General features: G+C 42.9%; 2 protein-coding genes across 6 annotated transcripts in view; one reads left to right on the top strand and one right to left on the bottom strand.

Moving 5' to 3' along the window:
* LOC149317120 (solute carrier family 66 member 2-like) overlaps positions 1-11,457 on the top strand; it is a 102,630-nt gene extending 91,173 nt beyond the window's left edge. For all 3 annotated transcript variants that reach the window (XM_089516888.1, XM_089516887.1, XM_089516889.1), the window contains one exon: positions 7,315-11,457. In XM_089516888.1, the coding sequence (XP_089373014.1) occupies positions 7,315-7,522 (208 nt within the window). In that variant the 3' untranslated portion in view covers positions 7,523-11,457. The remainder of the gene's footprint in view (positions 1-7,314) is intronic.
* A 7,175-nt stretch (positions 11,458-18,632) lies between these two features.
* The window catches only part of LOC149317121 (voltage-gated potassium channel regulatory subunit KCNG2-like), a 94,893-nt gene continuing 86,791 nt past the window's right edge, over positions 18,633-26,734 (bottom strand). For all 3 annotated transcript variants that reach the window (XM_089516895.1, XM_089516896.1, XM_089516897.1), the window contains exon 3: positions 18,633-20,343. In XM_089516895.1, the coding sequence (XP_089373021.1) occupies positions 19,540-20,343 (804 nt within the window). In that variant the 3' untranslated portion in view covers positions 18,633-19,539. The remainder of the gene's footprint in view (positions 20,344-26,734) is intronic.

Consider the following 26,734-nt stretch of genomic DNA (forward strand, 5'->3'; position numbering starts at 1 on the left):
TGTGATAGGCAGTTCTTCTTCCAAGTTAGTCATGATGCCTTTATGTCTTTGTATGCTGAAACACTGACACACCTATCTCTTTATACTTTAAGACAGGGGTGGGAAAATTAGGGCACATACACGTAATACAGCCAGTCCTGGGGCCCCATTGCAACTCCAGCCGTCCATTATTTAAACTGAAAAAAAGCTGTCCATAAGTCCTTTGGGGCTGTGGTGGCCACTTCTCTTCTGTTTTGAGAGGGGGATGCCTGTTCAAGGCTGGGGAGGAGGGACCTTTTTTTCAAAGCTAGAAGTGATTTCTGGTCATTTCTTGTTTGGGATGGAAGGCTTCTCCTAGGTGTAAATCTAGGAGGTCTCCCAAGGGTGTGTGTGCGCTACTACTGGATCCGTCCACTCGCCTTAGTAGCACTTTCATTGAGCGTGTCTATGTAGTGTGACCACTGGGTTTCTGAAACTGCCAGTACAATCCCATTTGTGTTCCTTGTGCATCTTGGCAATTTCCACTGATATTCTTTTAATAAATAATAAATAAAATTTTTATTTGTATACCGCCTTTCCAGTGATCAGGGCGGTGAACAACATATTAATAATACAAATACAAATATACCATAGTACATATTAAAATACAGCCATTAAAATCAAACTTAAAACTTTTTAAGTTAATTGGGGTCTTTTGAGTTGCAGAGTCTCCTTAACTTATATTCAGTTTGTTAAAATGCCTTCTGTATCGCTCATAAAATAATTACTGTTACATCTCTTCCCCCATTCCACAAATGGAGAGGAAAAGTGTTCTGTAAAACAGCTGCTCAGAATAGGAAAAATAACCTTTGTGTAATGAAATCCTCCTTATCTGTCCATGTACTTGGCTTCTTTCTTGCTTCCAGGCAGATTGTGTGCTACATCCAACTTCCTGCCTATCTGGAGTTCCTTTCTGGGGTTTCTCCCCTATTCTTTCACTCAAAAATAAGAATAATTCTGTGCGGCTGCTGGACTTCACAGAAGGCAACATTTCTATTCAGCTTACACAAGTCTTCTGTATAAAATTCTGAAATAACTGAATAGGGGGGAAAGAATGTTGTGCCTGCAAAGCTAGTCTGGCTTCCCTTGATATATGCAAAAGTCCCATTATACTGAACTGGGTCTGAATTTGTGCAGTGAAGAGACAATAATATCATAAATGGGGATACACATGAAGCAGAAATTTCCAATGTCATTAATTGTACCAGATGAGTGCCTGCGATGGGAGGAGGCAGCCCTCTTTTTTCTTATCCCTCTAGCCAAAATGCACTTTATTAAATTGTGGCTGTCACAGCTGTGTTGCTTTTATCTTTTTTCTGTTTTAAGTGGACTTGAAATATAAAGGATTGATAAATGAGTATGTATGAGCTCAGCATTCAGGTATTTACTAAGAATTTAGGCAGTTACTAAAATGTTAACAAGCTTTATTTTTTTAAGGGATGAAATTGATGTGCAAAAGCTCAAGATGAGATTGATATGCAAAATAACCAGGTGGGGTGGGGTACACAACATGCTTTAAGACAAGCTTTAAAAAGGTGGGAATATGTGGATAAGAAGAAAATCCTAAAGAATAAAGATACACAACTGAGCACCAAAGCTGGAATTCTCAAGCCATAGTATTCCCTCTCATGATATAGATGAGAGAGCTGGAGAGTGACGAAAGCTGATAAGAAGAAAACCAATTCATTTAAGATGTGGTGCTGGAGAAAAATGCTGAGGATACTGCAGATGGCAAAAAAAGATAAACAAATGGATCATTTAACAGATCAAGCCAGAAATCCCCCTTAAAGCCATGATGATGAAACAGAGGCTGTTGCACTTTGGCCACATCATGAGAAGAAAAGACAGTAATGTTAGAAAAGCTAAAGGATAGTAGAAAGAAAGGAAGATTGCACAGCAGATGGCTAGACTCAATCAGGGAGGTTACAAGCCTGAATATGCAAGACCTGAACAGAACAGTAGAAGATGGGAGGTCTTGAAAATGCCTCATACACAGGGTTGCCATGAGTTGAGGTCGACTCAAGGACTGTTAAAAACAACAATATTCCATTTCAAGTTCTGTTTGCCTTTATGATAGGCGTCTATTATTTGAGATTAAATGCACAACAAATATTACCCATACTGTGGGTTAATTTGCAGATGCTATTGATTATATATTTTAGACAGACGTAGAGTGGTTTGAAGCTAAATAAAGGATTAAATTCCTATAGAAATCATTGTGATTTAAATTGTCATGACTGATATATCCCATTGATTCCAACCAGACCTGGGTTCACTTAACTCAGCCTGGATTGAGCCCATTAGTTGGGTGTTCAGCTACCATCACTGAGGAAGCAACATATCAAGGTACCCTGAGTTGCAAATGAGAAAACTGCATTATCTATATTACAACATCAACACAGTCATCTTTCAGGATTGTTAATTTTAATCCTAAATTTATATCTTCTGGAAGATTATTTAATAATAATAATAATAATAAATGGTTTATTTGTATACCGCCCTTCCAAAGATCAGGGCGGTTCACAACAGTTAAAATGACATAAAATTTCAATATACAATGTTAAAATACAAAACAGCACAGAAAGAAAAACAACAACAAATGCCCCCGGGTTAGGAACCCATTGCCTGTGCGGCCTTATATGGCGGGGGGGCCTATAAGGACTAATCGGGGAATGCGATGCCAAACAGGTGGGTCTTCAACTCCCGTTTGAATTGGGCCAGGGAGGTGACTGAGCGGAGCTCTATGGGCAGCGTGTTCCAAAGGGCCGGGGCGGCGATGGAGAAAGACCTCCTAGAAGTGGAGGATAACCTCGCCCCGGGAACCCTAAGGAGTTGCTGCCCAGATGTTCTGAGGGTGCGAGGCGGAATGTATGGGGAGAGGCGGTCCTTCAGGTAACCTGGGCCCAAGCCATTTAGGACTTTATAGGTCATTACCAGCACCTTGTATTGCGCCCGGAAGCGAATGGGCAGCCAATGGAGGTTTTTTAGAACCGGTGTTATATGGCTGGCCCTGGACGTGCCAGTGACCAGCCTTGCAGCCATGTTCTGCACCAATTGAAGCTTCCGGGTTAGGTACAAGGGCTGTCCCATGTAGAGTCCATTGCAGAAATCCAATCTCGAGGTTACCAGGGCATGTACCACAGTTTCAAGGTCCCTCTGGGTCAGGTATGGGCGCAGCTGGCGAAGAAGCCGAAGCTGATAACAGGTGCTCTTGACCGTCGCATTCACCTGAGCAGTCAGGTGAAGGGACAAGTCAAGAAGCACCCCCAGACTGCGCACGGAGTCCTTCACAGGGAGCGTGACCCCGTTCAGGACAGGTGGAACCACCGCCATTCCTGGACCAGGGGAACCTATCACGAGTACCTCCGTTTTCTCTGGATTCAGCTTTAGTCGGTTTTCCCTCATCCAGCCCATTACTGACTCCAAACAGGCCACGAGAGGAGAGACGCCATCCTCGGTCACTGCATCAGTCGGAGACATAGAGAAAATGATCTGGGTGTCATCAGCGTACTGATAACCCCGCGCCCCATGTCTCCGGATGATCTCTCCCAGCGGTTTCATGTAAATGTTAAATAGCATGGGAGACAGAATGGCTCCCTGAGGGACTCCAGTTTTAAGGGCCCTCTCATCGGAGCACACGTCTCCCAGCTGCACCATCTGGGACCTCCCGGAGAGGTAGGACCGGAACCACTGGAGCGCAGTGCCCCCGATCCCCACCTCTGCCAGGCGTCCCAGAAGGATACCATGGTCTATGGTATCGAAAGCCGCTGAGATGTCCAAGAGCACCAACAGGGACACGCTTCCCCTGTCGATGCCCAGACGGAGGTCATCGACCAAGGCGACCATGGCCGTCTCAACCCCATAACCTGCCCGAAAGCCAGTTTGAAATGGGTCCAGATAATCCGTTTCATCCAAGACCCCCTGAAGCTGGATTGCAACCGCCCTCTCGATCACCTTCCCTAAAAATGGCAGCAGTGAAACAGGCCGGTAATTATTATACACCAGGGGGTCGAGGGAGGGCTTTTTTAACAAAGGTTTTACCACGGCCAATTTGAGAACAGATGGAAATTGCCCTTCCCTCAAAGATGTATTAATTATCCGGTGCAACAATGAGGTTACAACCGGTCCCCCCTGGGCTGCTAACCACGAAGGACAGGGATCGAGAGAGCAGGTTGTCTTCCGAACGCTTCCGAGGATCTTGTCCACATCCTCGGTACTAACCAACTCGAACTGATCCAGCTTAACTAAGTCCACGGAGGCCCTGGACGCCTCTACGTTAGGTTCTGCCTGAATGTCGGCGTTAAGACCTTCGCTTATACGAGAAGTTTTATCCACGAAGAAGTCATTAAATAAGTCACAGCAGGCCTTAGAAGGTTCAAGGATCTGGTTCAGGGCAGGAGGGAGCTGAGTGAGCTCCCTGACTACCCTGAACAACTCTGCTGGACGCGACTCCGCGGACGCGATACGAGCACCATAGAACGAATTCTTTGCTGCTCGTATCACCTCTCCGTAGTCCTCTAACCGTTGGGCTAGGAGAGTCTTGTCGTCTAAGCGAAGGTGTTTCCGCCAACGGTACTCTAGCCGTCGCAGCTCCCGCTTCCTTGCCCGGAGATCTTCCGTGTACCAGGGCTTGCGTTTGGAAGCGGGTCTGAGAGGGCGCTTGGGAGCGATACTGTGTATAGCCCTCGAGAGACCGGTATTCCAGATACCAGTCAGGGCATCAACAGAATCGCCGTCGCTTCCAACCATGTATCCCTCTAGGGCTTCCTGGAACCGACCAGGTTCCATTAGCCTTCGAGGATGGACCATCCTAATAGGTCCACCACCCCCGGGAGGGATCTGGGTGAAGACCTTGATTTTCGCCTCAACCAGGAAGTGATCCGTCCATGGCAAGGGGGAAATATCAGATATTTCCACCCACGGATTTTCCACATCAGAACAGAAGACCAAATCGAGGGTATTACCCGCACAATGCGTAGGACCCTGGATTAGCTGGGACAGGCCCATGGCAGCCATGGTGTCCATGAATTCGCGAGCCGCACCGGGTGGAACATAGCTGGCCATGAGAGAGATGTTGAAGTCGCCCAGGACAAGTAGCCTGGGCGTCTCCAACATCAGTTCAGCGACCAGCTGTGTCAGCTCGTTAAGGGAGTCCGTTAGCGCACGGGGTGGCCGATACACCAACAGAATCCCTAGACTGTCCCTAGCTTTAAGGGTCAGGTAAATACACTCGATATAGGACGTCTGTCTAATGTGGTTCCTAGTGAGGGACACGGTGTTCCTATGTATCAAGGCCACACACCCCCCCCCCGCCCACCTAACCTGGGCTGGTCCTTCACCGAGAACCCGGCAGGCAGGGCCTGAGCCCACACTGCATCCCCTTCAGGCCCCAGCCAGGTCTCGGTAATGCAAGCCAGATCACAATTTCGGTCCTCCAACAAGTCGTGGAGGATGTGGGTCTTGTTGTTGATTGATCTGGCATTGCACAGGAGCAGCGACAGGGTTTGTGGCACGGTTGGAGCGACCCTCAGGTCCCTTGGGTTGGGAGGGGGACCGGAAGGAGAGATGGATATGAGGCATCTATCTCGCCTTCCCCTGGAACGCAAGTCCCTCCTCCCACCGCCATACCTCCCCCTGCTCCACACAACCTCAATAGGAGCTCCGCTCAGAATGATGTCATCCCCTTCCTCCCCAGCCCACGCATCCCCCCCGTCCATGACCTCCCCCCACCCACCCTACACAACCAAATTTTGTGGCCTTGATCCGGTCTCATATAAAGTTAATGTGGAATTGTGATAATTATCTTTGCTATCTTCAAGCTCTGGGTTAAACATTGTGCCTGGGATACAATGAGGGTATTTCTATGCATTAAGGCCCATTGAATCCAGTTGAGCTTATTTCTCTGTTACTCTGGGATTGTGCTGCACATCTCTCATTCATATTTTGTAAATCTTTGTTGACCACAGTATAAACTTTTCCCCATCTAACAACTATCACTGCTTCCTTTTCCTCTCTCATTGATTGGACAAATAGTGTGCCTTGTCCCTATTGTGTCACACACATCGTTGCACCTGATTAATTGTAAAATAAGACCTGAAATGCTTGTTGCTTTCAATTATATTTCATACATGCTGCATGATATCTCTTAGGTTATTATGACAATGAACTCCAAAGCTTTTACTGAGCATTGCTTATCATTCCATTAAAACACTGTCTATTTATAATGCATTAAGACAGTTAGAGGCACTTAAAACAGGCAATGTTTTTAACTCTCACTACTGAGAGAGCATTAGTGAAAACATTTTTTAAAAAAATTATAGAAGCTATCTCAGGCTCCCTCTCTTTATTCTTGTACTGAAGAAGAGAAGAAAATCAAAATATTAATTGTATTTTAGGCTCATGTTTGTAATTTATGTTAAGTGATGAAATAGATTGGGGTGGGCAACCGTGAAAAGCTAAAGGACCACATGAGCCCCTCAGGAGAACTGGGAGGGCTATTCCATTGCTACACATGGTCTTAAAAAAAGGGGGGGGGGAAATCTGTGTGGATCTGGTAGGCATTCTCACCATGTCTTTGGATCTTCCTGGGTCATTTTAGGCCCAGGAGATACTTTTTTAACACTAGGAAGTGAACAGAATTCACTTCTTGTTTCAAAAAAGATGTTTTCTGGGCATAAATTGGCCTGGAGACCCAAAACAAGCCCACAGGATATTTTGAGGGCAAGAAAGTTTTCTTTTTGAAAACTTGCAAACTATTTTTTGGGGGTGGGGGGGGGGGGGTAATACATTTTTTCCTGATCCCCAGAGGGGACCGTTGCATGTGTGGGAAATGCCCTCCACAATCCCAAGCTGTCATTTGCGGACATTGTGATGCATTTTTAAAATCTCCTGGGTGGGGTACATTTGGCCCCTTGTCCACACTTTTCCTGCCTCTGAAATAGTTGAACAAAGTGCATCTACTTCTTTTAATAAATTATTTATATAGTTGGAGTAACTGGTTAATATCTTTGTGTATATGCAGTCTGATTGTCCGATGGGCTCGGACAAATTATTATTGTTATTGTGTGCCCTCAAGTTTGACTTATGACAACTATAAGGCATACCTGTCACAGGGTGTATCAGACGAGAAATGTTAGTGATCAGTATTACTTAATTTTGGTTCCCTTTCCACTCTGCCAACATTGATTCTTAACTCAATAGGATCAATACTGCAGTTTTCTGATATAGCTGTTTCTTTTCTCATTTTTCCATTTCCACCCCTGTTTAAAGATGTCCTCCTTTTCTTTTCCTTTTAAGTGTTAAGATGGTGCTGATGTGGACCAGCGGTGACACCTTCAAGACTGTGTACTTCCTTCTGAACCAGGCTCCCTTCCAATTCTCTATCTGTGGACTTCTTCAGGTCTTTGTGGATATGGCCATTCTGTTGCAGGTTTACTTCTACAGCTGTTACCCACAGAAGCCAATCTCACACATGACACATCCAGCCAGTACAAAGGCACTTTAAAGCACAAAGTGGAGGCAGCTATAAGTCCAAATGTTTGGAGCCAGGCTTGCAACTTCACTTCTTCTAACTGTGGCATTTCTGATACGTTGGAAATGCATGGAAACCTATAAGGGTACCATAGCTGGCATTGCTTTTAATTATTTACTTTCCTTGGGTTGCATACTCATTGACATGGATTTTCATATTTAGGACTCTCATCCCCTACTTTTTCACTATGTTTGGATATATGAATTTGATTCACTTTATATTTGTGCATGTGTATGCATCACAAGGGCTGGATATTGCTGTTTTTTTAAAAAGCTCAGTCACAAGAACCAGAGTATTTTGTCTGAAGCTTTAACTATTTATATAAAATATGTACATGAGTAGTTTTGGAATGTGTTATATTTCAGATATGACTGATGAAGGCAATATATTCACCATAAGTGAAAATGCAAGATCATTTTTTTTAAAATGATAGGTATGGTTGATCAAGGGTGGGGATGCTGAAATTAGGGAAGAGAGGGGTTTGTAAATGATGTAAAGAAATGTATTTTGTTCAGCGTAAATGTATTATTAACATATATACCTGCACACTGCTGGACCAGTGTGATCAATGAATATATATTAAAATGAGTAATGCTTGTAATGTGTAATGCTCTGGTCAGTGGAAAAATACAAATCAGAAGTTAACATCTGGTTAACTGGTATTAAGACAGCTAGAAAGGAAGAAGTCTAATATCTAGTGTAGTAGCTGTCTTGTTCAAACAGCTCTGCTCATTAGAGGGCTGAGGAGGAATATAAGGAGCAGAAAAATCCTGTAGAGGCATTGTTAAAAGAACCAGTGATGGATTTATGACAACAGTGATGTGAAAGTGGTAAAACCAGAAAGTGTGTAACCTGGGACTCATCAATATGTTTTATGTCTGTATACTTCTTGGATGGAAAACCCAGTAAAGTTGATTAGCTGTGTGTTTCCCATTGTGGACACAGTAAAATGTCTTGGCAGATAGGGGCTTTAGCAGTACTAACCAATGGACCATCAGTACAACTACAAATCTGAGTATTATTTAATGCCAAATGAAGCCATTTTGTGTTCTGGGGAAAATGTTTGCTGTAGCCAAATACTGGAGAGGAAGAGAAGCATAACTGTAAGCCCACTGAAGTACCACAGCTTGCTTAATTTTAAAAAGTACCATAGGCAATGGCTGTGATGGTGAAAGAATGAAAAAGTGGGTGGTGATCTATATTATCTCTGTGCAGTATAGATGAGAGATAAGGCGAATCTGTAAGTAAAATGTTTTTGTCACTTTCAGACTTACATACATCGTTTCCGGAGAACTTGATCTGGAATTAAATGCAAGAACAGCTTGAATTGTTCCATTTTTCAAGCTCCTTGCTTTTGGACAGTTGCTAAAAGAAATGCTTGCTTTGACCCCCATGACGTGAACATACAATCGTGCTGTGCTTCAGGAACTGTTATGTTTCCTCAAAAGAAATCTGTGGTAGCTCAGAAACTTAGATTCTTCATTGTTTAATGTATTTTTTTCACTATAAATCCTGCATGGGGATGACATTTCAGATCAACAGCAGACACCCTGTTAAATTGTGCTCCTTCCCTAAACTGTTCCAAAGAATAAATTACTTTGTGTGCCTGAAAATGTGATCCACAAAACCTGTTTCAGCTGGGCATTCTCTGTGCCTGGTGCATTTGGATGTGCCAAATCTCCTTTGTCCATAAGAGACAATTTCATCATGGTAAGAAAGTGAAATCCTATCAAGCATTTTAGTTTAATTTTTATGAAGTTGTCATTTGTCTTCTGTGTCTGTACATTTGGCTTTCCAAATTCTTCATCTGTTAAGTACAGAGAAACCTCAAAACTGGCTGGGTTTTCCCTTCTACGAGTGAAACCTTCCATGTCTGGCAGCTTGAAAGTGCAGGAAATTAGCCCATCTATTACAACCAGTAAAAGGTTAGGCTACTTCCATTGTACAGAAGCTTGTAGTAGATTTCTTCATAGCATATAAGAAAAACCTCAGGAAAGCTGCTTTTATTAAAAGCTTGGTGTGAAGTGCTATGGTTGACCTCAGACTTTACGCTATTGATTGGCTCCCCTGCTTATTCACTTATGCCTGAAGTGACCTTACCAAGCTGATTTTATGTGGCATGGCAGAATATGAATGTTTAATTGTTCTCCTTTTCACAAATGTTCTGGCTGTGTTTGAACATCTGGGCATTTGTCTTTTAAATTATAAATTTCCATAATTGTTATATTTCCCTGGTATGCTGCTGCATTTAGGATTGTATTTCTGCTTGTATAACAGGATATCTTATAATAACTTGCTATGCTGGATTTTATTTTTGTATTGGGCACTCCCCCCAATTATTTGAAAAAGGTTCAGGATTAAGCTGAATGCATTTGTTTAGCCTGTACGTATCTCACATGTCTTCTTGTACAAGTATCATTGAAAGTAAAATTTGTACTGTTTTCCTTTTTCTGGAGTGCCATCTATACATTCCCTTCTGAAGAGAGTATTCCAGAAAGTAATCTCTGAACATGATACTAGAGGCGGCAAAAGCTGTAGGAAAATTCAGTAGACTTGTGTGTAAAAGTACTACTTTTACTTCTGACATTTTAAAAAAGCAGGAGTACATATTTGTGAACTTTGTTGAATTTCAAATTACAAGGCATTTAGGGGAAGAATCAAGTACTATTTTAAGATTTACACCATTTATTATATCTTGACCAACATCAACTGATCCCAGTGGGATCACAGCTACCAACTGCCTGGGTGGGGAGACCAATCATCTGCAGATTTCCTTTGGGATCCCAGCACAGTGCTTTGTTATGTGAAAAGATCCTGTGACCTCTGCCCACATGGATGCATCATCTAAAACATTCTCTCAGCCACAGGGGAGCTGCTCATATATATGCAGCTCTCACACACCTGGGAGAACATCAAAAGAGCACCTTAGTTATTAAGACCCATGTCCTTTAATACATTGCAAATATTTTTCCATAGGGAGAAATCTTTAAATGGTGATCACACCAGAGTTGGGATGTAAGTAAATTTTAAATGTACCTCTTTACTGAATGTATGGAATATTTCAAGAGCACTCATTTTGATTATCAGTTGCATTGTTTCATTTAAAAAAAATAAACCAGTTATGTACACATTTACTCTTGCTGTTGCTCTTTTCAAATGTAAGATGGGGAGGAAGTGGCTTTTGTTTGGAGCTTCATTTAATATGTCAGTAGAAATCATAATTTGTGTTACCATCCCACAGAGTTGTAGGCAAGGGAACAGATGTATGTGATGGAGTGTGAAAAGACACTTGCACATACATATGAACACACATCAGATCTGCCAGAAGTCACTGGAGTTTATCAGACAAGGGAAATTGAATAATCCAAAGGGAATCTGAATGCAATCATGGGGTTTAACGTTATTGCATGATAACCCACTACACGCAAATTCGGGCAATGGGAAGTCAGTCTGAACGCAATCATGTGGTTTCACATTATTGCGTGATAGACTGCCACACGCAAATTCGGGCAATGACATGTTATTTTAGGGCAACGGGAAGCCAGTTTGAACGCAATGCGCATTCACATAATTGCACTAAACTAGCAACTTTAAGTGAATGCGTTCTGGCCCCACTTTCTTTATATTTGAATTTAAGAGAAATTCCTCCCATTTGATAAACTCCACTGTCTGATTTCCTAATGTGGGAGATGTGCTGGGTGCTTTTTATTGGAGCTTTATTTTTATTGTTTAAAGACTTTATTTATTGAATGTCAGACTGCCAGGTGATGTCGAGCAGATACTCCTAACTATCAGAGTTGACCTTGAACTAGTTGTGCTGGTTATTTGTCATAATAAATGGAAATGAAATGAAATTAAACTCTGCACCAGTTTAAGAGAGGTATGCAGTTCTTTAGTAAGTGTGTTGACTTAGCAGTTGAAGGAAAGAGAGTATTAATACTGTCCCTTATGTCTCCAGTTGATCTTCTCATGTGGAGAGCAACGAGCCTGAACAGCAGAGCTCGACATATAGCAAAAGCTCTTTTGTTCAGGCTTATCACGCCCACATGAGAACAACAGAACTAGAAATGGAAAAGGTAAGACTAAAGTGTTTTTATCTTTCCATGTTGATTCAGCATACTTACTGAACACCTAAATAGGGTTGATAGCATTCTCATATTCTAAACAACATCTCCTTTGCATTCTAATACACTCCTTTGCAAACAGACCATCAGAACTGCTGTTTCATTGTTTAATGGGTGCTTTGTCAATGAAGCCAACTGACTTGTGTGGGCATCGGTTTTCTAGTGAAGCATCACTGAGTAAGCCTGTGCCACAAAACATGATTCAGACTCACCAGCTGTGAGCCTACATTTTGGGTTGCATAACTTAAATCTCGGCACACAGTTATGCATAGGTTGTGCTACACAGCCCTGTGTGTTGGATGACATATTTACACAACCAAGTGTGCCTCAGAGGGAGCGATCAGGCAGACCCAGCAACATCAGGGACTGTCTGAAGGAAGAGGCCCCTCCCTCCTCAACTGTCATCTCGGCCTCAGAGGGAGCCATCAGGCAGACCCAGCAACATCAGGGACTGTCTGAACGAAGAGGCCCCTCCCTCCTCAACTGTCATCTCGAACTCAGAGGGAGCCATCAGGCAGACCAGCAATATCTTGGACTGCCTGAAGGAAGAGGCCCCTCCCTCCTCAACTGTCATCTTGGCCTCAGAGGGAGTCATCAGGCAGACCCAGTAACATCAGGGACTGTCTGAAGGAAGAGGCCCCTCCCTCCTCAACTGTCATCTCGGCCTCAGAGGGAGCCATCAGGCAGACCCAGTAACATCAGGGACTGTCTGAAGGAAGAGGCCCCTCCCTCCTCAACTGTCATCTCGGCCTCAGAGGGAGCCATCAGGCAGACCCAGCAACATCAGGGACTGCCTGAAGGACGAGACTTCTCCCTCCTTTGTCACCTTGTATTTGTATTGCATTAAGATTTTTACTGTACACCGCTATGATCATTGCGGAATAGCGGTCTATAAATAAAACATATTATTATTATTTATTACCTCCACATCCATAGCGGCATCACATGTGGAAACACTGCTTCCACAACCCTGAACCAAATAGACATATTTTACATTGCATTAAAACATCTAAATGGTAGGGGAACATATGAAGCCTATATAAGACATCAACAGGATTCTGGCCTCCCTGTTCACTGATCCACACCTATAGATGGTAGTTTAGAATCTAGACTAAATGGGAATCAGGTAATGTTGGACTACAACTCTCAGCATGACTCATCATTGGTTGTACTCACTAGGGGGGTAAAGTTGCAGTGTAACCACACCTTGAGGGTCACCCAATTCCCATCTCTGGTTGGGATGAATCTTTGAGCTACTTCAGCAGGCCTGTTCTTATTTTCTCTCAAGGCAGCTGCAGCTCTATAATACTGCACTCATTTTTGGGTATAAATAAAGAGGGTTATTATATATTTATGCAAATAAATATTGGGGTTAAATCCAATGTTAGTCCCATCTAGTTTGACTAACAAGTTTCACTCATTTCAATCAACCTATTCTAAATAGGACTAAACTGAATTTAATCCATACTTCACAATTGTGTTCAGAACCATTAATCCAAAATAAAGATATACATGAGGCCTATTGAAATCAATGAGTCTTTGACATTCCGTATTTTCTGGAGATTGGAATCTTGTATTAGAAACACTTCTGAGGTTTTTATTTTTAATGCTGTCTTTTCTACAGGAAAGTCAGCAGATGTTTTGATTTTAGGATAAAATCTTCACTTATATCTAATGTATGAATATACATTTTCCTTTGAAAGGAGAAGAGGACTTCTGCCACACTACATGGAGCATATCTCCAGCAGTTCTAAGCCTAGTTTCATTTGTTAAATCCTTCTCTCTGGCCAAGGACTAGAATCCCTTTAGAGCTTCTGGCAAATTCATTTGATGCTGCAGTTTGAAGTGTGAGCCAATCCTATATCCTAAGTATGATGCCATGCTCTCCACAAAGTTGGTAAGCTGAGGATTCAAATGGCCCAGTACAAAATGAGTTTGCAAAGCAGCATGGCTGGCTGTTTTGCTTCCCTTGATTTTCAACAGTGTTGTTTTAATCCAGCCAACATGTTTTGGATATAAAACAGGGAAATGACATTTCTTTTATCTAGAACACTGAATGCAATGGAGATAGTGGTGTTTATACTACTTGCCATTATCTAAGCCTCACCCTGGCATAGTAGTGCATGGATTAAGGTGGCAGCTGCTGTCATTATGCTACAAAAATTAAAATCTTTTATTAAATTTTTGCAACAGCAAGTATGTCATGGAAGAACAAAGACAAGCCTAACTATAACATTACTTGAACTGAGATGGGGAGTTATACCAAAATATAAAAACAAGGCAAATATCCCACTCCAGCACATTAATCTACCTTAACTGACCTTTAAGAAGTAATTGCATGTGTACATGTGGGTAGACTCATAGTAGCAAATTTGTTCTGGAAAACATTAAGAAATTGTGGGCTGTGGCAGCAATAATGCCAAGCACTCCTGGGACCTTCCAGTTAGTGTCACTGCAAGTGATCAAAGAAGTATCTATAATGCCAAAAACTGAGAGGGAGTTGATAATATAATAGTTGATATCAATCGTAGCATACCGCTTTAGCACAAATATGTTTTGCGCAATGTCAGGTTCTCCTGTGCTGCTAGGAATGATCAGGGCCCCCGTGTAGACTGAAAGTTGCCAGTGTTATGATTCAGAACCTCAAAAAAAAAAAAAAAATACTGAGCCAGAATCATCTTGGAGTGCTAGATTAACATAACTCCTAGTTATATCAGTAGTTGCATTATTTCATTATTTTCATTTAGAGGTATCTGATACCCACTTACACAAGATGTTTCTCCTTTCACCCATACCACAAACCATGCATGAACACAGCTCCTTTCCCCTTCCCATGATCAGAATGTTCCTGGAATAGTTTCTGGAATTGCTGGGAAGTCACCAGCCACACATTACATTTGATCTGCCAGCATTTAACATGATTTCAGGTAATATCTGGAACTATCATTACTGTCAAACACTAGAGGATAAGACCATCATAAATGAGACTCACAGCTGTTCATACCAGAGAATCTAGTAGTGTAGTTGTTAGGGTGTTGCCCTGGGTCTTGAGAGATCCAAGTTTAAGCCTCCACTGAGGCACAAAACTCAAAGGTGATTGAGAGGCAATTGCTTCCCAACTTCAGACAGTCTTTGGTGATAAGCATTACCTAGTCCCATTTCAAACCTGCTTTGGAGCAAAATTCAGAGTTGAGACTGCTTTGGTCACCTTAGTGGATGATCTTTGCTTGAGTATTGATGGAAGGAGATGGGAATGTGTCCCTGCCAGTGCTCTTTGACATTTCAGCAGCATTCCATACCTTCAACCATGGTATACTTCTGGAACTCCTGAGGGGTTTGAGAATTGGAGGAATGGTGCTTGTAGTTCTGGTCCTATTTCTCAGGTGGATTCCAGATGGTGGTGCATGAGAACAACCGCGCTTCAAACCCTCCCCCCCAAAACAACAACCCTATATGGCATACCACATAGTGCCATTCTAACTCAATGCTGTTCAACACCTACTGGGAAAGATCATCTGGAGGCATGAGGTGGGGTCCTATCAGTATGCTGATGATACCCAAATAAGTTTTTCCATGCTTTCAAAAACAGCTTCAGCTAAAGATAGTGTGTCTCTTCTGAACGAATGCCTGAATGAAGTAACAGATGAGGAAAAACAAACTGAACTTGAATCCAGACAAGACTTAATTTTCAAGGATCCTAACCTGGGTTTGGAGGCGTTTCAACCAGTACCGGATGGGGTTGCATTTTCCTTGAAAGACTGGGTTCATAGGAGTGCTTCTAGATCTGTCACTCCAAATGATAGTTCAGATAGATGTGATGGACAGGAGTGTCTTATCAGCTTTGGTTGTTAAGCTAGCTGCATCCTTTCCTAGAGCTAGTGGATTGAAAGATGGGAGTGCACATGCTGGAAACCTCAGGTCTGAATTTCTGCAATGCACTGTACATTGGACTACCTCTGTACCAAGTTTGGAAACTTCAATTAGTTCAGAAGATAGCAGCCAGATTGGTTACTGGTACATTCAGCCCCCCCCCCCCCCATATCCACTGATTCTTTTATCCATGGATTCAAGTATCCACAGGTTGAAAATAATTTTAAAATAAATTTCAAAAAGGAAGCCTTGACTTTGCCATTTTATATAAGGGATTGGCATTTTACTCTGTCATTGTATTTAATGAGACTTGAGCATTCACAGATTTTGATATCCACAGGGGCCCCAGAACCAAACCCCAGTGGATACCAAGAGCCCACTGTATATCTAGGAGCACCAGTATTAAAATCACTCCACTGGTTGCCAATTAGTTTTTGGGCAAGGTACAAAGTGATAGTTTAAAGCCCTACATGGTTTGGGACTGGGTTACCTAGGGGCTTGCCTCCTCCCATATAATTTGCCCCATATACTCAGGTCCTCTGGCTGACATTTATTGCAGGTCTAGGTTGGCAGCTGTCACCAAAAAGACTTTTTCTTCAGTTCCTAGACTGTGGAATCATAGAATTGGAAGAGACCACAAGAGCCAATCTACCAGAAGAGATTTGACAGCTGAATGTACTGTCAGAATTTAAAACAGCATTAAAGACTAGTCTCTTTAGCAGGCCTAACCAGATGATTTTTAAATTATCAATTTTAAAGTATGGACTGATTGTTTTGATAGTCTTATATGTTCTTTTAAACAGATATTATGTGTATTTTTAAACTGATGTTATGTGTTGTATTTTAATCTGTTGCTCATTGCCTCGATCCATCGTGAGGAGCAGGTAAGAAATCATCATCAACACCACCACGGCCATGGCCAAGATCCTACAAGATCATGGACATAGTTACAGATACACAAATATACATTGTGTCTCGGCACAACTCTCCAAAGCTACCTTTAACAGCTGGTAATTGCACTGGACGACAGAAGTCTCTTCTGCTGGAGATTGGGGAACAACAGGATGATACTTCCAGCCCCTTCCCACAAGCAGTCTGCAGTGGGATGGGAAGCTGTGACAGGGAACTTATTTATGATTGTCACACCACAGATTGTTGGTGGGAAGGGGCTGGAAATGTCATCTTGTTGAGCCCCCGTCACCAGCAGAACTGACTCCCTTTTTTCAGAGCAGTTGCTGGATGTTAAGATAAATTTGTGGGAGCATTTGTGACAATGGTGCCATGATGATAAACATGAATACTGAACAGTTACTAATGTATAAATCCAGTTTACACATTTGTAACTGCTCAACAGGATACCAAGCCAATGTTCCTACTATGTTAGTTGATCCCAGTCATGTGGAAGATATACAGACACAAAAGCAGGAATTGGGGTGTCTGATGTGGCATAAGGTTGGCCAAAATGATTCTGGGGAAAATATATAGAGAGCTCATTGTAGGTTGTATAGGGTTGTGACATAAACATTGCCAAAAAACGGGGAGGGCATGGTTTTGCATATATACGTTAACTAATTTGTATAGATTTAAATTCATAAATTAAAAAAAAATGTCGTTCAAAAGACTGACCAGATGATGTGTGTTTCTGCTTAATCTGCTATTTAGGTGCTCACTGTTGATGAGCAATTTTAACTCCAGCTGACCTTGGCCAGCACAAACTTTCAAGCAGAAGATGCCTTTAAAGAGGAAACTTGCCTTGGTGAAGGAAGATGTTTCATGCTGGGCTATCTCAACTTTTCTATGCTGGAATTCTGGATTAATCAGGTTACAAAACCCATATACATATCAACATTCTGCTGTATTTTCCAAATTGCAGAGGAAGCATCATATTGCTGTTTCTAAAGCCAGGCATGAAGATGGGGAATGTTGTATATGGTATTAGGATACAACTATCAGCATATAGTAAGGGGCTGTGGGAATTGAAATTCAACATCTGGAGGGCAGGATGCATATACCAACAATAATTCTCTGTTGAAAGATTCTGTTTCATACGTTGAGCTTTCATACACATTAAATGAAAGCAGCTACATCTCTGGAGGCAGCAGATGCACATGAAATAGTGAGTTTTGTTCACGTATGACAGAATGGGGTTTAATAAGAACAAAAAGGAGATTTGGATTCTGTGTCTCAAGAACTTTATTTTCTATATTTTTATTTTCAAATGTTTTGGAACATGTAAGAAGAAGAAAAAACGGGAAATAGCAGTTAAAAGCTTTGTTTAAAATAATCTGGTTATCCTTATATGATAGCAGCATTGTTTAAATGCAGCAATTTTACCCCCAGCATCCCCCCCTCCCCAAAATGAATTGGAAGAAGCCACTTTGTCATGATCTTGCAAGTCAGAAATGAATTTGGACATCAGCCTTACCGTGCTTCTCTTCCACTAGAATCCTTCTGGGTGGTGGCTCTGATCTGAAGCACTTATTTTTATTTGGATAGTGGGAACAGAGGCTCACTACAGTTAGCTGTGACCAATCCCTATCTCACTTTAGGAAGGGCATAACTGCATGATTTGCACATTTCTGGCAGCGACTCCTCTGTAGTTCTCATTCTTCTGAGAAATACATTTCATAGGTCAGCCATGAATCATAGCATCACAGAGTTAAAAGGGAGCTGATAGGCCATAAGTCCAACCGACTGATGCAGCAAAGAGGTTGTGTGCATGCTCCAAATGTAGCCAAATGTTTGGGAGCAGAACAAAGCCTACTGGTGACTACATCTTGTATACCTGTAGAATGAAGCTGCCTGTAGAGATTTTATTCTCCATCTTAAGAGCAGATTTATTCGTAATATAATACCTGTATTGGGGAAACAGGAAGTGAAAGTGACTTGTGCTTCCTCTTCTTTGTGCATCTTTGCAAATGCCCAGAATTCAACTTTTGCATATTGAGATCTCTGTGTGTGCAGCTTGCTTTTGTATCACTTACGCATGCTCTTGTCTTTTACTGTAAGTAGCATCAGCTCAGTGTTTCTTTTGTCTGGGAATGAAGTGAGACAAGAGCACCTTTCCCATCTCCCCCAAGAGAAAAAAAAAAAAAAAAGCCAAACCCTGCTTTTAGTTGCTGTGGGACTGGAGCACACTGGGTATCATCCTTCAGATAGCCACTGATTTTCCTTAAAGGTGCTCTTTTTACTGGCCATGGGGGCAAGAGGATACTATATAATGCTGAAAGAATAATTGCAATAATGTCATTTTAAAATAATGTACATTCAAACCTTAGCAAAGACTGTATATGTTTTTCATCCAGGCTAGGATGCAAAAGCTTACTGTGGCAAATCTGCATGTTCACTAAATAATGCATAAAGAGCTAAAGCGCACGTCAGGCCTGTCAGCAGGCAGCCAAAATTGTGGTTATTGATTTGTTTTTATTGAAGAAAAAACTACAACAGAGGTAAACTAGGGATGGTTTTGTTAGTTAGCTAGAAAAGGCCCTTTATCCCTGTGCTTCCAAATGCACCCTTTACAGTTTTTGTGACTACTTCATGAGAGTGTGCAACATGAATCAGTTGCTGGTACAGCTTTTTGGGAAGGACATTCTCTTGTGCAGTCTACTCTTTGCTCCAGTCTCATTTATACTCCATGTACCCAGGGCACTTTTCTTTTTAAAAGAAAAGAAAATACTTTAGCAGTGTTATTTTCACCCATGTACACAGTGGAAACTTGTCTTAAAACAGCTGTTTTTAAAAAACCAAACAGCAACGTTTTCACTCCTGTATAATCTTCTTGTATTCTAAAGATGCTGAAAGCTGAATTGTCCTCAGTTTTATTTAAATACCTCCACTAATCACTTAAATCATTGCTCAATAACTGGTCTCTCTCCTTCATTCTGTGTGACCTACTACCATAATTTGAATGGTTTAGTGATTGCTTCTGATATGTAAATATCTCGTTGCTCTCTTTTTCCATGCTGTTCCAGGAAGACTTTAATTAGTTTTAAATCAGCAATCTTTAGTGTCCTTTTCTGTCTCAGGTTGAATCCTCTCCCCATCTATCTCTTCTTGACATGTGGAATCTCCTTCTTGGGAGCTGTCATCATTTGGGATTTTGCTTTCTGCCTGATAAAGCTGCCTGCTAGCGGCTCGCTGCTGTTCCTCTTTAAGTTCTATGTAGGAGCGGGAAAAAGTATGGAAGATGGAAGTAACAGGGAAAGCCATAAGCAAAATGCCACTCAGGATACTGCTCAGAGCCACCACTTGTCCTGGAATGCTACGAGGCACCATGTCACCATAGCCAACAGTCGTCATGGATATTACAGCCCACCAGTAACTACTGGGAACACTGGTGAATTCATGTTTGGCTCCCATTTCACTCTCTGCTAGATAAACCAGTGGAGAAAAAAGTGCCATAGCAACACAAAGGAAAAGGAGGAGGAGTCCAAATTCCCGTGTGCAACGGCGCACAGTAAGCCCCAGGGTCTGCAGCCCCAGTGAATGCCGTGCTAACCGCATGACATACAGAATACGAAGGGCTCTCAAAGTGCGGAGGACCAGGCCCACTCTCTCTAGATACTTGTTTCCAACACTGCCTCCAGGCTTGTCACTATTTTTGGTAGAGGCCAAATCTATAATCAAAGAGATGTAGAAAGGCAAGATGGCCATGATGTCTATAATGTTGAGTGGGGTCTTCAAGAAGGCGCACTTGCTCTCTGCTTGAATGGAGCGCAAGACGAATTCGAAGGAAAACCAAGCCACACAGACAGTCTCCAGCACAAAGATGTCATGGCACTTCTGGGAACATTCACCCTGTGAGGGAGGCAGAAAATTAAAACAAATTTCTTAGAAGGCCTGCTGAAAAAAGTTCTTAAGAAAAAGCTCTGTAGAGCAGAGAATGCCCATGCAATATTTGTATATTTTGAATTCAAGGCACAAATAATTTGCAATAGCATTAAAACTTTAATTAGAAATCCAGAGTAGATACAATTTTGTGCTGTGACCAACTGATTTCCTAATAGCATGAACCTACACAGAAAACAGTTTCCTTGCTCATATCATTTGCTTTATTCATTTTCTGTCCAAAGTTCTCTTGAGTTCAATATAACATGGCAGTAATAGTTTAGTTTTACAAAAATCCTGCCAAAAAATAAAAAATAAAAACGGAGAATGATGTCCACACTACATTGATGCATTCCCCAGCCCTGATACATCTGATGTTACGAGCATATCTGTTGCTCCTCCCAAAGGCTAAAACATTAATCAACGGATTAAAATGATAGGAAAAGAGATTCCACCTAAACAACATGAAGTACTTATTTACTGTTAGAACTCTTTAACCATAGGATAGTCAGTCTCTGGAGGTGGTAGATTCTCCATCTCTGGAAGTCTTTAAGCAGAAGTTGGATGGGCATCTTTCAGGAGCACTTTAGCTGTGTATTCTTGCATGGAAGTGAGTTGGACTAAATGGTCCTTGATGTCCCCTTCAACACTAACATACTAAGAGTCTATGAATTTTGCCAAAGAAACACAAAAGATAATGAGCTTCAAGTCTTGTTCAGGAAGTGAACCCAAATGAGTGGGCCCCAAGTCTTTGTCAAACAAACAAGTAGAGAGCTATTGTAATCTAGTAATGTTGTGATTCTCTGCCTATGGCTATAAGGGAGCGGGGTGTGTGTGTGTCAGTTTATGTCTATACACATTTCTTATACCATCACAACCTAACTGTAGATGCTGTGACTATGGTCACACTCTTTCCCCTGCATGCTTGTTACATGATGAGGAAGCCAGTGAAGTTTTGAAAGCTGGGATGGTATGTTTTGAGTCCAGTAGAGCTTGTACTGCAGGACGGAGTTTAGATATTATTATTATTTTTTGTACTACAGTAAGGTGTGCTATTGGAAAGCTACTTCTGTAGGAGAAACAATTTCCACCTTAAATATCTCAGTTAAGAGTTATCACTGCTATTTGTTTCCACCCCCCCCCCCCCATTTTGAATTGTTATAGTGTAAGTAAACAACTATGTACAAACATGACACAACAATATGGCAAAATAAAACAATTCATCTCACAACTTTGAATTATCTTATGGGTCTCCTTCTTGGGTTCTACTCATTTTAAAGTACAGGGCTGTCTTTGTGTAAATCTAGTGCAGAATGTACTGCTACTTGGTTTTCTTTTTTAAAAAGAAATATCTTGGAATAGATTTGTTCCAATGAGTGATGATCAGTTCCTTACTGGAAAATGAAGAGTCCTTATTTCAGAGGCTGTAAGCAAATTCACCTTCACAGCACTTAAGCAGCAATGAATAATAATGACAATGATTTTTGTTTGATTGCATATCTCCACTTCCAAATATAGCTACATTTCACCATTGCTTTTTTATTGGCTCCCTTTGAGTGTTAATCACCTCTAGCAAGTAAATAGGATACACAACTGATACAGGTTATTAGGACAAGGGCCAGTTGTTTCCCCACATATTTCATATGTGAGGAAGGCTCATAGCAGGGAGGCTAATCTAGCTCCATTCCTGCTTTCCTTTCACTAGCAAGCAAAGGCCTTTTTGTTTAAGTTGTGTTTTATTTATTTTTAAAACTTTTGTTTGTTTTTAAATGATTTTATTTAATGTGTGGATTTTTAATTGTGTTTTAAATTTTTATGAAGGTTTTTAAAATGTACTTTCATTGGGACTGTTGTGGGTTCTGCTCTGGAGAAAGGTGATATACAATTAAAAACAAAACAATCATCATCATCATCGTCGTCGTCATCATCATCATCATTTCAGCCCTGTTCAAAAGGAGAACAGCATGGGTATGAGCTATGTACTCTGCAATGTCCTATGTTCTCTGGAAGTCTTTCAGGGGAAGAAGAGAGGGAGGGAGGGAAGGAAGGAAGGAAGGAAGGAAGGAAGGAAGGAAGGAAGGAAGAAAATATGCTGTAAATGTTTCTCTCTGTCTATATTCTGATGCAGGAACTCCACTATCTTAAGTTGTTCTGGGAGAAAGCTACATGTTCTGATGACAGGAAAAAGCAAGTATGGGGAGGCAAAAGGAAGGTTTCAAAAGTCACTGCTACCTCACCAGGCACACTTAATCAGAAGTGGTTTGGGGGCATGTCAAGTTGGCTGAAGATATGCAGGCTCCTAAAACCAGTTATTACTTCCACATGCCCTCGAACAGAGCTAGAAACCCTGCCAGCCTTCTGGAGTTAATTCCCTTCATTTGGCAGCAATAGGGGACAAATAAAAATAGCAGGAATGGCTGTTCGTAGCCAGGTGGTGTCAGCCAACAGGACTCAGGCAATAGCTGTACCTCCACTGTGGAACCTTCCCTGTCTCCTCTCACCACAAGGACTGTTCTGCACCAGTAAATTCTAGAGCAACGGCCCTTTCACACTTTACATTTATAGTGCTATGATTCCACTTTAACTGCCGTGGTAATAATAATAATAATAATAATAATAATAATAATTTGTTTTATTTATATACCGCTATTCCAAACATCATAGCGGTGAACAGCAAGTAAGCGAATTAGCAAGTAATTAGCTTAAGTAACAATCAAGCAACACAAGTTTTGTACGTTTCTTCCTGAATGGCATACTGATTAACTGAGTATATTTGTTATTAATAGTTAGTTGATTCCTGCAAACTCATGTTTGTATTTTAATGTATGACATGGAAGCTGGGTTGCATACTCAAAACCAGGATATAAGCTGAAGTCAAAAATCGAGAAAATTGTTCATTGTCTTCCTCCATAATGAAGCTTGTTAATTAAAACCGAACACAGTTTTAACCACTTTCTCTTTACTTCTTATCTGGATTTCGTGAGAAAAGAATCCTTGGAACTGGGACCTCAGACAGCGAATGAACATGTCACTGCTTTCTAACATTTTTCACCAAGGCCAAACACAGCCTATCTTCTGGAAAGATGCTATGTATTGCCAAGGAAACTGCTGAGAAAATTGCAAAATGAAAAGTTGGTGACACTGGAATTCAAGCTTATCATATGAATGTTTGTTTTTGCTACTAAAAATTGTAAACATTCTTCACGGAGGCAAATCTTTAGCCTTTTCAGATTGTTGTCAACAGGGTGTGCTAATAACTTTTGAGAATGCTGAGTGCAATTTCAAATACTTCCTTTAAATCTTCAGTGGAAGGAATGTTACTATAGCAGAGTACAATGCAAGCTGAACTGGTGCAGCTTTAACATGGTATTTACCAACAGGTTACAATTCATTGGACAAATACATTGGAATTTGTCAGTTGCTATTAGCTACCAGAGCAAGGAATGAAGCCTTTATGAACCCAGGGCAGAAATACCTGATCACTAGATGGTGGGACAAACAACAGTCCCTTGTTTTGATTATCTCAACTTGCTGGTCACTGTTAGAGCTACATGTATATTTTAGGTGAATAGTTTGTATCATCCAACAAGATAATTCTTATAAACTTTGTAGAAATTTGGTGCTTTAGATAGACACCCTAAAATAATCCTTGTGAAACTGCCTGTTGGATGAGTGTTTATTGTGCTTAATCTATACAGTCTTTTGTTGGGTTGCATAGTCAATCCATAACATATTATGTCTTGAAATTCAATAAAGCTATAGAGGTGCATTTTTCCTTAGAAGATGCTGAACAACAATAGTTCATAAATTTAAGTGAAAATATTTGAGAAAAATTATGGTACAGCCTCTCTACCTATGGCATGTAATCTTTATTTTTTTAATTGAAGTTTATTGGTTTAAAATAATATTTACAATAGTGCATATATTCTTATAACATACATAAAAACATACATTATAACAAATAATAATGAAAAAAACTAATCTAGACTAAAACAGGATTTAGGCCAGGTCTGTATATTTCAATTTAGTAGTAATATTTCACTAAATATATACAGAGTCTGGATATTAATAATAATAATAATAATAGGTTTTATTTATATACCGCCCAATCACTGGGAATCTGAGCGGTTTACAATAGAGGGGATAACAGACAGTTCCCTGCCCACAGGCTTACAATCTATTGCAATGTAGTGGGGGCCCTTTAACACACCTGGGGGAAGTCTGGGAGGAGCCCGCTGGTGAGAGCAGCGGGTACAAAAGCCGGGAAACCGGCCCACCCGGACACGCCCCCCTCTGCCTCCTCGCACTAGGTGCCACCGACGCCGCCGACGCTGCTGCTGCTGGGACTGTGCCCTCGCCGGACGGCCTCCTCCCGGGGTCTTTCGAGGTGCGCAGCTGCGCATCGCCCCCGGGAGTGCCGCCTACGGACTTTGGGAACTCCGTGGCCAGGGACCCTTTAAGACTCTGGGCTCGCCCCGGCCTTGGCGTTTGGCGGCCAGGTGCGAGCGGGGGCCCTTTAACACACCTGGGGGAAGTCTGGGAGGAGCCCGCTGGTGAGAGCAGCGGGTACAAAAGCCGGGAAACCGGCCCACCCGGACACGCCCCCCTCTGCCTCCTCACACTAGGTGCCACCGACGCCGCCGACGCTGCTGCTGCTGGGACTGTGCCCTCGCCGGACGGCCTCCTCCCGGGGTCTTTCGAGGTGCGCAGCTGCGCATCGCCCCCGGGAGTGCCGCCTACGGACTTTGGGAACTCCGTGGCCAGGGACCCTTTAAGACTCTGGGCTCGCCCCGGCCTTGGCGTTTGGCGGCCAGGTGCGAGCGGGGGCCCTTTAACATACCTGGGGGAAGTCTGGGAGGAGCCCGCTGGTGAGAGCAGCGGGTACAAAAGCCGGGAAACCGGCCCACCCGGACACGCCCCCCTCTGCCTCCTCGCACTAGGTGCCACCGACGCCGCCGACGCTGCTGCTGCTGGGACTGTGCCCTCGCCGGACGGCCTCCTCCCGGGGTCTTTCGAGGTGCGCAGCTGCGCATCGCCCCCGGGAGTGCCGCCTACGGACTTTGGGAACTCCACCGCTGCGCATCTGCGCAGTTGCGCAGCCTCAGCGGGTGCAGGAGGCTAGAATAGCCTTAGGAACAGGGGATGCCTACAGTGGCTAGCCCCTGCTCCATTAACAGCCATAGGAGGGTGGGGGAGGGATAGGGATGCGGGGGATGCCTGGGCCGGGGACAACACCTTGGTGGGCGGAGACCCAATTGAGGTTGTGCGGGGCAGGGGGAGGTATGGCGGTGGGAGAAGGGACTTTCGTTTCAGGGGAAGACGGGATAGATGCATCATACCTATCTCGCCTTCCTGTCCCCCTCCCAACCTGAAGGACCTGAGGGTCATTCCAGCCGTGCCACAAACCCTGTCGCTGCTCCTGTGCAATGCCAGGTCTATTAATAACAAGACCCACATCCTCCATGACCTCCTGGAGGACTCTAAGTGTGACCTGGCTTGCATCACCGAGACCTGGCTGGGGCCTGAAGGGGATGCTGTGTGGGCTCAGGCCCTGCCTGCCGGGTACTCGGTGAAGGACCAGCGCAGGTTAGGTGGGCGGGGGGGGTGTGTGGCCTTGGTACATAGGAACACCGTGTCCCTCACCAGGAACCACCTCCGACAGACCACCTATATCGAGTGTATTTACCTGACCCTAAAGGCTAGGGACAGTCTAGGGATTCTGTTAGTGTATCGGCCACCCCGTGCATTAGCGGACTCCCTTAACGAGCTGACACAGCTGGTTGCTGAGCTGATGTTGGAGACGCCCAGGCTTCTTGTCCTGGGTGACTTCAACATCTCCCTCACAGCCAGCTCTGTTCCATCTGGTGCGGCTCGGGAATTCATGGAGACCATGGCGGCCATGGGCCTGTCCCAGCTGATACAGGGTCCTACGCACTGTGCGGGTAATACCCTCGATTTGGTCTTCTGCTCGGAGACGGAAAATCCGTGGGTGGAAATAGCTGATATTTCCCCCTTGTCATGGACGGATCATTTCCTGGTAGAGGTGATAATCAAGGCTTCTACCCAGATCCCCCCCGGGGGTGGTGGACCAATTAGGATGGTCCACCCTCGAAGGCTGATGGAACCTGAGAGGTTCCAAGAAGCCTTAGAGGGGCTCACGGTTGGAAATGACGACGACTCTGTTGATGCCCTTACTGGCATCTGGAATGCCGGTCTTTCTGGGGCTATACACAGAATCGCTCCCAAGCGCCCTCTCAGGCCCGCTTCCAAACGCAAGCCCTGGTATACGGAAGATCTCCGGGCGAGGAAACGGGCTCTGCGACGGCTAGAGTACCGTTGGCGGAAACACCTTCGCTTAAGC

This window comes from Sceloporus occidentalis, unplaced genomic scaffold, assembly GCF_023333645.1.
Source record: "Sceloporus occidentalis isolate IW3139 unplaced genomic scaffold, rSceOcc1.0.p SCAF_3, whole genome shotgun sequence".
In the NCBI taxonomy this organism is placed as follows: domain Eukaryota; kingdom Metazoa; phylum Chordata; class Lepidosauria; order Squamata; family Phrynosomatidae; genus Sceloporus; species Sceloporus occidentalis.